The 12,675-nt window shown below is 42.5% G+C and overlaps 1 protein-coding gene across 2 annotated transcripts in view; it reads right to left on the minus strand.

The window, feature by feature from the left end:
• Nucleotides 1–1,539: 1,539 nt before the first annotated feature.
• LOC309544650 (protein FAM47E-like) overlaps nt 1,540–12,675 on the minus strand; it is a 32,231-nt gene continuing 21,095 nt past the window's right edge. The window contains exons 5-8 of one of the 2 annotated variants that reach the window (XM_082243559.1): nt 11,165–11,362; nt 8,671–8,829; nt 7,214–7,291; nt 1,540–1,899 (exon numbers count right to left, since the gene is read on the minus strand). In XM_082243559.1, the coding sequence (XP_082099685.1) occupies nt 1,756–1,899; nt 7,214–7,291; nt 8,671–8,829; nt 11,165–11,362 (579 nt within the window). In that variant the 3' untranslated portion in view covers nt 1,540–1,755. The remainder of the gene's footprint in view (nt 1,900–7,213; nt 7,292–8,670; nt 8,830–11,164; nt 11,363–12,675) is intronic. The other variant, XM_082243558.1, reaches the window with a different exon arrangement.

The raw sequence follows: 12,675 nt of genomic DNA on the forward strand, positions 1-12,675 counted from the left end.
CCGCCAATGCAGTCGCCGCTGGCTGACATAGGGGACACCATGTGACATGACTGAAGGAGCCTGAAAATAGGTAAGTGTACAGATTTTTCTTACACAGGTTATTTTTAACCACTTTCAGACCGGAGGATTTTCCACCTTTATGACCACGCCCTATTTTGCGATTCGGCACTGCGTTAATTTAACGAATAATTGCGCGGTCGTGCGACGCTGTACCTAAATAAAATTGGTGTCCTTTTTTTTCCCACAAATAGAGCTTTCCTTTGGTGGTATTTGATCATATGTGCGATTTTTATTTTTTGCGCTATAAACAAATAAAGAGCGACAATTTTGCAAAAAAAATATATATTTTTTACATTCTGCTATATAACATTCCCCAAAAAAAAAAATTTAAAATCAAACTGTTTTAACATTTTAGGCCAATTTGTTTTCTGCTACATATTTTTGGTAAAAAAAAATAGCAATAAGCGTATTTTGATTGATTTGCGCAAAAGTTATCGCGTTTACTAACTACGGGAAAGATTTATGTAATTTTTATTGTTTTTTTTTTTTTTACTAGTAATGGCAGCAATCTGCGATTTTTTTGCAGGACTGCGACATTGCAGCGAACAGATCGGACCCCTGACATTTATGACACTTTTGGGGGTACCAGTGACATTACTACAGTAATCAGTGCTACAAATATGCACTGTTACTGTAATAATGACACTGGCAAGGAAGGGGTTAACATTGTTGGTGATCAAGGGGTTAAATGTAAGCCTAGGGGAGTGATTCTAACTGTGGGGGGTGGGGTTGGGCTTGTGAGATGAACACAGAGACATGCGATCCTATAAAGCAGGATCACATGGTCTCTGTGATCATCCGAGGGAGGAGGACGGACGGGTGTGTTTACATCAGCCGACTGTCCTTCTCTGTCAGCGGGGAGAGATTGAGAGTGTCAGGCGGCAATCGGAGCCTCCTGACACACATCGACGATCGGGAACGGGAGCGCGACGCCGCCGGCGCACGCTTTCCCCCTAGCTCCACCCAGGCAAATGACGTACCGATACGTGGTTTTGCCTGGGAGAGCCAGCTTGCCGACGTATATATACAGTATACGGTCGGCAAGTGGTTAATAGTTAGGAATGTGGAGGGAGCATGTTTAGGAGTAGTTAGATCTTGCATAGAATTCTACTTTAAAGCTTTTTGATCTTCTCTATTTTAACCCCCCATGTTGGATCTTCTGCTGCTGTGAAAGGGGTGCTGCATTATTTGAAAACACCCTTAACCTCCCTATTCCTCACTCCCAGCACTTGGCAGGCTCCATTTCTTATGGATACTTCAGGGTCTGGGCAGGCCCTTGGCATCCCTGCTTACAAAGCAGGAATGATGTTTGCATGGAGGGGAGGAAGCCTGCGGGAGTGAGGGTTAAGGCTTTTTAATGTTCCCCTAGACAAAAACGTGCATTCAAGCCTTGCTGTGAGACACCCTGCAAAGATAACTTTGGGTTCTAGTTCAGCTATAAGTGAGAAATTGCATGTTAAACTGTTCAAGACAGCTCTTTATTTTTGCAAACTTTGATGTCAGTAATGCATTACAAATATTTCAGTAACATTTATGGTTGCACTGCTTATTTATAATGTTGACATTCCACGGTAGTTGCCCTTGTACTTTACACCTTTCAGTATGGTTAAGTATGTGTGTATTCATGTCGTCCAATAACCCTAAAACAAGTTAATATTCAAACCAAAAACTGCAGATGTGAGTGAAAGATCATAGTCAGTTTATTATGCTTTCTTCGTGGGTGGATGCTGAGCCGGACCGGTACCAAGTGTTCCCTGCTGTAGATATGTCCCTGGATTCTGTTGGAATTTCTCTTCTGGAGGGCACAGCATCATTCTTACACAATATTTTGTTGAGAAACTGAAAGAAAAAAAAATATATTCTGTTCTGAAAAAAACATGACATGGGCCCATTGAAACCACTGAGGTCAGTTGTGGTGCCTTTAATGCATTCACGTTATGTTGTGCATTACTGTACATTGCTTTAATTTAGAAGTCCAGGCTAGAACTAAGTTCTGGTTCAGATCAAGAATATCTGAGGATTCCTTGAAGTCATTCCATACCCAGCACACAACAGCTTTACTGTGGCTTCCTGTGTTTGGTGAGGTTAAGTGGGGAATGTCTATGGTCATCCAGCTTGGACCAGCTCCTCTCTACCTATCATCCAATGAGCTCCGTAATGGCCTGCTAGAGTGTTGAACCAGTCCTTTTAGTGCGGTTTTGAGACATCCATGATTCACTGCCCAATTTTTCCTACCCCTGTTAAGGAGATATTATTACTTCACGGTGGTGTGGTGTGCTTTTTCTACGCACGGAAGTCGATGGAGGAATCCCATTCTCTTAAATATTTGGACTGTTTTTTCACCTGGCTTTTAGTTTAAGTGCTGCATGTGGACTTTATATATCTTTAGAACTAACTAAGCTTAAAACAGCTCCCACCCACCTTTTAACTCCTATTCTAACTACCCTGAAAAAGGAAAATGCATATTCTTACCTATCCTCAGGGTGCTTTGATCCAGTCACATGATCCCCTCAGTGGCCGGCTTCAGGGGAGAGAAGAGAGCACCGGCAGTGGCTAGAATGACTGGGCAGTGACATCACCTATAGGCCTACTATAGGGCATTCATTGTTGACTGTCGCTCCTCCCCATTTTTTAACCTTTGTTCGTTAGGCAGAGCTCGAAACTCTGGTTTCACCTAGGTTGCTGTACCTGTATTGTGGTTTAGCTTCCCATGGGCCTTACTATATTGTTACCTATCTCCTGGCCTTGCGGCGGTTTATGTCACTGGTTTGGCTTGCCAAGGGTATTATACTCTCCCTATTTCTGTACATGTACTCATTCTTAATGCGCATTCTCTTTATTAAAAACACATTGAAATGGAAAATGTTCTAGTTAACCAGGAGTTATAGAAAGTATACACAAAGGGTGCGCTCATCTACAGAAATACCAAACCTAAGTTATCCTACCATACAAATATAGGGCTAAACATGTCAATGCAGATTATAATACTTTTCGCTAGAAAAAAAAATGGCAAGTGCTCTAGACCAGCCTTTTTCAACCAGGGTGCCTTGAGGTTTATACAGGGGTGACTTGGCAAAATGCCTAAAGATTGCCCAAAAATTGTACACAAGCTGGCGGTTGAATAAAGCTGCCTTTTAGTTACACAAAGCCACAGGTTTTCATTGTGCACCATTACAACCTTCTAGCCGTCAGCATCCTAATGACTAATGGCATGACCAGTTAATAAGGAGGATGTCAGTGGCTTGCAAAGCATCGTTGATTGACCCTCCTGTGCCTCTCTCCATCAGCATTGAGGGCATCTTTGCTGAGTGATGGAGAAAAACTGAGGGAGAATAGAAACATTGGAATGCTAGTCAGTATCAGTTTACAAAAGTGTATTCGCTTTGGAAGAATAAATCACCTCTAACGCTAGGTGTCCTACGTGTGTGGATTCTGCTGTGCTATATAAAACTATTTTTACATTTTAGAATGGGGTGCTTCGAGACTGTCCATACGTTTTAATGGGTGCCTTGACTAAAAAAAGGTTGAGAAACACTGCTCTAGACTGACAATTATATATACATTCTACTATATATAAATAATGCAATACGTAGGAATCTGAAATAAAATTTGCTAAAATTATTTACTAAACTTTGAGGATTTCGAGAAGAAAAAACCCAATTTAAAGTGGTTCTAAAGCCTCATTTTTTTTACCTTAATGTATAACTAAAGGCAAAACTTTTTTTGGTTTTGGATAGAGTGGAGAGGGATTAGAACCCCTCTCAGTTTTTTCGCAGTCTGTGCACCTGTTAAGGAGATTTACCCTCTCCATTTGTCCTGTTTACCATTATCATTAAAAGAAAAAGTAAAAGAAAATGGCAAATTTTGGGTTGTCCCCAGAAAATTAATAGAGGGGAAATCTTCCAATGGGACACTAGTTCTGATGACCTGGGGGCCCTCAAGGAATTTCCTTAATTTGTAGGCGTTTCCTCTCACAGCCCACTTGGCTATAGAACAGGAAGTGAAGGGAAATCTCTGCAGTGGGACACAGATAGCGGAAAAAAAAATCTGACAGAGTAACTTCCCTTACTCTTACTCTATCCAAAGCAAAAAATTATTTTTGGCTAAAGGTCTTCTTTATTGCACTCTATGCATTAAGGTAAAAAAAACCTTCTGTGTCACAGACTTGCCCCTTTACCCCCTCTAATACTTACCTAAACTCCATCGCGATCCAGAGCTGTGCATGGGACCTGCAGCTCTGCTGGGTTTGTCCTTACCCCCTGGGCAGATCGATAGCAGTGGGAGCCATTGGCTCTTGCTCCTGTCAATCAACTGCAGCGATGAGGGAGCAGGGGGCAATCAACTGCAGCAATGAGGGAGTGGGGGGCAGGGCTGAGTCCCACTGCCTGTGTCAGTGGATGCAGCAGCAGGGCTTGGGAGGGAGTCCGCTCGAGTGCCCCCATGGGAATCAGTTTTCTATTGGGGGCACCAGCAAGAGAGGAGGGGCAGGAGATCCAAGAAGAGGAGGACCGGGCCATTCTGTGCAATTCCATTACACAAAGCAGGTAAATATAGACATGTTTGTTATTTAAAAAAAAAAAAGAAAAAATCCTTTGCAACCACTTTAAAGTTTCTATATATGCGACATAATCTGGACACTTTCAGGCTGATCAGGTGCCCACAGACTTCGTTTATGGAGGTTTGTTAGGGGAAAAAATGTTTGGACACGTTAAAATGCCTTTCCCAAAAGCTTTTTACTCTGACCACTTACAAGTTGATGCCAAAGGATCTCACAGTCATACCTCCAACTTTTTGAGATGGGAACGAGGGACACCTATTAGCAAAAGTATGTAGGCATAGGACACACCCCCCTGCCACTCCCCCTTAAAGGAGAATTATACAAAAAACTCATTAGGTAAACCCACAAGTGCATTTTTTACCACTACTATTTCTTTATGTTGGCTTTTGAAATTTACAAATGCAGCTAATTTGAAATTGGATGAAAGGTTTAGCACTGTAAAACACGTTTTGAAAGATAAATAGTGCATTTTATATAAAACTATATAGATCAGACCAAAATGAGGGACAAAAGAGGAGGAAAGAGGGACAGAGGGACCTTGTTCCAAATCAGGGACAGTCCCTCAAAATCAGGGACAGTTGAAAGCTATGCACAGTACACCAACCTCATCCTCCATATTGTATTTGCAATTCCTTGAGACTTGAAAGTAGTTGAAATTGACTGCACATTTCCAAGTAATTCCTGTCAGCTAAGCTTTTGGAATCTCAAGTATCAGAGAATAAATTTGATGTTTAGGTGTAATGTTAAGCCTACAAATGTAAATGTTGTTGCTTTATTCCACCATAAGGTAAAATGGCATTCTTCTTCCCTTATGATCTCTGAAATAGCCAAAGTTAGTTTACACATAATCCATTGCAGTCATTGCATGCCAGATATTCAATCAAGTTAGGTTTTTAGGGTTGCATCTAAAGAGAACTGCACATCATGCTATGAGATTCTGTCAGGTTTACAAAGCTGTGTCCCTGCTGAGAAAATGTACTAGACTCTACTAAAGAATGTGTTCCTATTTCTGTGCTCATATTGTGGGGATTTCTCCTCTTTTTGTTGTGTCTGACATCCATTTAATTTGGAATAGATGATAAGTAGGGAGATTTTCTGTACCTTCCTGTTGTTCTGATTCTCATTAAATGGACAGGAAGGGGTTGATTTACTACAGGCAAATATATTGTGCACTTTGCAAAGTGCAGTTGCATTCTGCAAGAGCAGTTTCTCTCTCCGAACTTCCATCATCCAATCATGTTCAAGTAAAAATGCTGTTTTTATAATTTTCTTTGCACATGATTGGGTATTCTTTGCAGTCAAGCTTTACCTCATTTACTAAGCTCTAGAGCACAGGTGTCAAACGCAAGGCCCGCGGGCCGAATGCGGCCCCCCAGGCCATTTCAAGTGGCCCTAGCACCTCTCCTGCAGCTGCGGCACCCCCCTTGTTTCTCCCCCCCCCTTGTCTCTGCCCCTACCTTGTCTCAGTAGTCGTCAGCAGAGGACAGAACTCCTTTGCCAGATCCTGTGCCTCTCTGTGCTGCTGTAGAAAGGCTAGTCTTTGCCCACCCCTTTCTCAGCAGTCTGCAGCAGAGAGGAAGGCAGAACTCCTCCTACAGATCCTGCACCTCTCTGTGCAGCCAAAACACCACCTTGTCTTTGCCTCTCCTGGTCCCAGCATTGAGCAGACTCTGTAAGCGGACTCCAGCCCTCCTCTGGTCGTCCTCCAGACCTTGCACTTTCTTCTTCACAGATCAACCCGAATCTTCTTCCTGGCAGTAGAACCAGGTAAGGGGCTGAATTGTGATGTAAGCAAGGGAGGGTGACTCTTGGCTTATGATGGTGGGGGGCTCTTGACATCTCATGTAAGGGGGGCGTGGGGTGCTCTGGACATCTAACCTTACAGATATAACTGGCCCTTTAAGGGCAACCATAGTGCTGATGTGGCCCCCAATGAAATTGAGTTTGACACCCCTGCTCTAGAACAACTGCACTAGCAGAGTGCAACTGCACTTTTCAAAGTGTACAATCTATTTGCCTTTAGTAAATCAACCCCCGAAGTGAGAGGAAATTGCCCAAACAGCAACAGTGACAGGATTTTGTACAGTTATAGGCATGTGTAAATAGATGATATGTGGCTCCCACGGACCTGATACTAGAACATTTGTTGCTTTGATCACCGTGAGACTCGCCTCTGAATTGTTGCTCTCTATGCCTGGCTCTGGGTGCCTAGCTAGATGGGGTGTATGTTTTTTCTTTAATATCCTGTATTCTCTGACGCATTTGTACTCCCTGGCTGAGATCTGTAATCCACTTTGTGCCTTCTTTGCTAATTTTTTTGGCTGTGTTTTGTATGTTTCAATCTGCGATTTTCTCAATAAACTTTTCTTTTGATTCAAAAAAAATAGATGATATGGTCTGCTAGCAATGGTCTGCTTTAGGTAACAATGATACAGAAAAAGGTTACTAGGGCATTAACATATTAGCTGCAGCCTTTATTGTATTTTGGAGCACTTTCCCTCGGAAACATTGGGCTGTGAAAATTTGAAATCCAGCACATTTTAATTATGAAGGATTACTGCTCAGGTCATAACAAAAAAAAAAAGTACACCTCACCTCTGGTCTTCTGTAACCTTTCTTCTCAATAAATTCTTTAAAAGCAGAAGTTCCATGAAGCTGCAGCAATTCTTCGTCCTAAAAGTAAATAAACCGATTGCTATCAAAATCCACATTTTTTGAGGCATAGCCTGCATTTAGTAACGCACAACAAGACTACACAATTAAAAAAAAAAAAAAAGTTTCTGTTCAGTTCCTGTCTCCACTCCATACAGAATCTGATTTATCTTTGTATTTACTATCAGATATATCGGTCTGGATGTCACACCACTTCCTCAAACTCAATCCATCCAAAACCGAGCTTATAATTTTTCCTCCACCGCTTGCCCCTTCCCCTGATTTCTCCGTCAATATCAATGGCATTACTATCAGCCCATCCCCGCATGCCAAGGTCTTAGGTGTTGTCCTGGACTCTGAACTCTCCTTCAAACCCCACATCCAATCGCTGTCCAAATCTTGCCGCCTCAGCCTCCACAACATCTCCAAAATACGCCCCTTTCTAACCAAAGACACAACAAAACTCCTAGTTCACTCCCTGGTAATCTCGCGCCTCGACTACTGCAATTCCCTTCTCATTGGCTTACCTCTACACAGGTTATCCCCCCTTCAATCCATCATGAATGCTGCCGCCAGACTCGTCCACACCAACCAATCGTTCAGTGTCCACTGCTCCTCTCTGTCAAGCCCTCCACTGGCTTCCGCTCACCCAACGAATTAAATTCAAAATACTTACAACATCTTACAAAGCAATCCACAGCCTAGCCCCCAGCTACATCACCAGCCTCATCTCAAAATACCAACCTAATCGCTCTCTTCGTTCCTCTCAAAACCTCCTGCTCTCTAGCACCCTCGTCACCTCCTCCCATGTTTGCCTCCAGGACTTTTCCAGAGCCTCTCCAATCCTATGGAACTCCTTACCCTTATCTGTCCGATTATCTCCCACTCTATTAGCTTTTAGGCGATCTCTGAAAACCCTCCTTTTCAGAGAAGCCTATCCTACCAACCCCTAACAAATGTACCTCCTTTTCTCCATCAACCCATCCCCCACGGTTATTGCCTTTTGTTTAACTTGACTCTCCCTTCTAGATTGTAAGCTCTAACGAGCAGGGCCCTCTAGTTCCTCCTGTTTTGAACTGTATTGTAACTGTATTGTCTTCCTTCACATTGTAAAGCGCTGCGCAAACTGTTGGCGCTATATAAATCCTGTATAATAATAATAATAATAATCTTTGTCAATCTAACATCCCAAAAATGTACTGGTAGGGTGCTGTATGCTGAAAGAGTTGACCTGCCCATATGGATCTGTGTTGTCACCATTGCTGCCAAGCAAACCCAAAACACTGAATAAATAAACTTTAAATGCATTAATATTTGCAAAATTACACTTTCCCATCTCAGGTTTGTTTTAATCCAGCTGCATGTGGATATAATGATTGTGCTTCTTTTTAGCAAGGTACCTTTTGGCTGAGCTTGGTTTTTGAGTGAATGCCATTTTCATTATTTTCCAATGCTGGGTCTTTTAATGGTTCATTGGCTTTTTGTTCCTTCCACGTTTTAGGATCCAAGTACCAAGCTCCATATCTAGGCTTTACCCAGCTTGGGTTGTATGTGGTCTCCTGAGAAATAAAACAAGTCAGAATCATGTCTTACTTCATTATATGCGTAAGGCAGACACAAAACAGAACAAGCACGTATCCAAACCCAAGAACATAAATGTAATATATTGCAGTTTACCAATCCTTAGATCAGTGTTAATTTTGGCAGCAAATTTCAATTTAGTTTTAGTCTTAGTCTTAGGACTAAAATGGCATTTTAGTTTTGGTCCCATTTTAGTCTTCTGCAAGTGTTTTAGTTTTAGTCGTATTTAGTCGACTAAAACTCCAGTACATTTTAGTCAACTAAAACGTCCTACATTTTAGTCAACTAAAACTGATTTTAGTCATCTAAATGGTCATGGTCAGGTCAGAGAGGAGGCCTGTAATGCTGCTGCCTGCAGTCAGTGCAGTGAGTGCACACAGTGCTGCTCAGAGTGCTGGATGGGGGTCTCAGGTTTAAGGGTCTCTGGTCTGACTCTGAACTGAAGTTGTTGAACAGGATGGGCCGGGCGGGCCTCAGCGGCCTATATGCATGTACACATTCCTGGATGGATGGCAGAATCGGATGCCAGTGGTGACTGGTGAGTGGTCTGAGGGGACTCAGGGAGGCAGTAATAGCGGGCCTGGCGCATCTGGCTGTAGTGCTGCAGCTGCAGTGCTCTGGTGAGGTCAGGTGACTGGTCTCGAGTCGATTCTCTTGTAGTAGTCCACTCCTCACGTCGGACGTCACGGGGCGCGCCACGCCAGACGCCACACAGGCGGAGCTCCGTGAAAACCGGAAGTTGGGTAAACGGCCCTGCCTCACATTCTCGTTTAGTTTTCCTTCGTACGGATTTGATTTTCGTCATAGTTGTCGTCATTTGACGAAAATGTGCTATACTTTGCGTCTCATTTTCGTCAGTTGAAAAATGCCGGTGACGAAAACGTTTTCGTTGACGAAATTAACACTGCTGTAAACTCCATTGGCTGTAATGTCATTGCACATATTACCTGAATATATTACCAACGTTAAATATTAGGGAAAAATATAAGAAAAGCCTTTTTCTTAATTGTTTAGTTTTCAGCAGCTTAGTAGATGCTCCTTACGTATGCGTATGCGGTGGTGCAATACATGTTTAAACTTTAATGTGCTATTATTACATGCTCTGGATGGAATTGTGTTGCCAATATAGAAATGGCCAGCAGAGGAGTGTTAATTTTGATGATGTCAATTTTTTATTTAGTTTTAGTTATAGTCTTATGACTAAAATGCCATTTTAGTTTTAGTCGTATTTTAGTCATCTGAATTGTTTTAGTTTTAGTCGTATTTTAGTCGACTAGAATTGTGTTAATTTAGTCGACTAAAACGTTTTAGTCGACGAAATTAACCCTGCCTTAGATGTGGTGGCTGCATTTGTTTTAGGCTTTTCCTGTTCTAGGGTTGGCTCGATCTTTGGGAGAGTAAAAGACACACCCTTGGACAACAGTATTTTTTGGAGAATGGAATGTTAGGCAGACAATACGTTATACATTTTGTTTTGTTCAACCAACTGCAGTTTTGTTCAACCACACATTTAGGTTGGATGGGGGAATCTATCATCCACAATAGCAGCGCTATTGTATTCTGCCAGCGGGGAGCCTTCCCCGTTGGAAGAATAAAATGATTGTCGGCAATAGGTAGTTGCACCAATCATTTGGGAATAAAAAATAGATTGATTTATGTGTAAAACCAGCTAGCCCATACATGGTTTTAAATATTTTAGCAGCATGTGTTTCTTTTCAAACTGGGAGCTGGGTATTTATATTATCACCTTTAGCACACCTACTGATAAAAAGTAATATTGTGTCAGGGCCCATTCACACTAAAAACTGCACATCTACTGCGTGTTTTTTGCTTGCACATATGCGTGAACTTCATGCATTTAATGCACGTTTTTATGTGCATTTACATGCAGTCGATGCGTGTTTTTCTATCTGCATTTGTCCTGTGAGGTCACTTCCTTCTTCTCTTTCCTTAGGCTTCTATGTGCACGGTGATGCATTGCAGTGTGTTTGAATGCAGAAAAACACAGTATGCTGTACCCTTTTTTCACTGCACTGCACTAGGGTGAATTATGCCCATAGGATACCCTGGATTTTGGACTGCCTATACAGATGGGGTGCATTTATAAATGCATTCAATTGCAGCTGGTGTGAATGGGCTCTTAGAGTTGTGCTGTTGTTTATAAGAGGCTACTGAAAATAGAGCAACATGAACCCCATACATACATACATAAAGGGCAAAACTGGGTTTATGAGCCCCAGTCATTTTTGGATGTCATGTTTCTGCTTAGGGCTTATTCTTGGAAGTGACACACATTTGACATTTTGATCCTACCTTACACTCTCTTATCCTTGAGGGTGAAGTATTCCTAATTTCTTGTTGAGGCGAAACACCCACAGACATTCTTAATTCTGCAGGTACATTGTTCAACTCTACCACATGGATCGGGACGCTGAGGGTAGGCTTTGTGTCATATCCACTGGCAAAAAGGCTGAAGACGGTGGCTTCATTGACACTGCAGTTTTCTCCTCCCTAATAGGAATACAAAGGTTAGTTCAACCCAATATTTTCTTGCTAACAGTTAAGAAATAAAGTTATATGAAACCCTTAGCATTTGTTTAACTTAACCGCTTGCCGACCGCCGCACGACTATATACTGCGGCGGTCAGCCCCTCACAGGCAGAGTGACGTATCAGTACGTCACTAGCCTGGGAGGGTCTGGGGAGCGAGCGCGCGCCGCCGCCGGCGCGCTCCCGCGCGGTCACGGACCCCCCCCCGCGCGTGTGACCGGCGGACCCGATGTCCGCCGGCCACTCTGCGATCGGCGGGGGAGAGGGAGAAAGTCAGGCGGCTTGTGTAAACAAGCTGCCTGTCATTCTCCTCGGTGTAAAGACACTGATCACACGGATCTACTATGTAGATCCGTTGATCAGTGTCCTTACAGCTCAAGCCACAGCCAATCACAGTAGAAAGCACGCCCCTAGGGACACACACAGCCCCTCCCTCCCAAATAAAGTTAACCCTTCACTACCAGTGTATTTTTACAGTAACAGTGCATATGTATAGCACTGATTACTGTAGAAATGTCACTGGTAACCCCAAAAGTGTCAAAAATGTCAGTCAAGGGTCTGATCTGTTCGCCCCAATGTCGCAGTCCCGCAAAAAAAAAATCGCAGATCGCCGCCATTATGCTTTAAAAAAAAAACAACAAAAATGACAAAAATCTTTCCCTTTGTTAGTAAACGCGATAACTTTTGCGCAAACCAATCAAAATACGCTTTTTGCGATTTTTTTTACCAAACATATGTAGCATAAAACAAATTGGCCGAAAATGTTAAAAAATTTTGATTTTTACATTTTTTTTGGGGGGAATTTCATATAAAAAAATGTGAAAAATATTGCTATTTTTGCAAAATTGACGCTCTTTTTTTGTTTATAGCGCATGATCAAAAAATCGCACAGGTGATCAAATACCACCAAAAGAAAGCTCTGTTTGTGGGACAAAAAGGACGCCAAATTCGTTTAGGTACAGCGTCGCACGACCGCGCAATTGTCCGTTAAAGTCACACAGTGCCGAATCGCAAAATACCCCCTGGTCGTTTAGCAGCCAAATCCTCCGGGGCTTAAGTGGTTTTAACACATTGCATTCAATAAAATAAACAGTCTCCAGGAAACTATTTGGTAAAAGTATTAGGGTCCTTTCACACGGGCGTTCCGTATGTGCGTTTTTCCTCCATCCATCCGCTAATGTCCGCTAGCCCATAGACATACATTATGTCCGTTTTTCATCCACAAACGGATGGAGGAAAAACAGACATATGGACCCTAAAAAGTGACATCCGTGT

Source organism: Pelophylax lessonae (genome assembly GCF_965119305.1).
Source record: "Pelophylax lessonae genome assembly, chromosome: 1".
In the NCBI taxonomy this organism is placed as follows: Eukaryota; Metazoa; Chordata; class Amphibia; order Anura; family Ranidae; genus Pelophylax; species Pelophylax lessonae.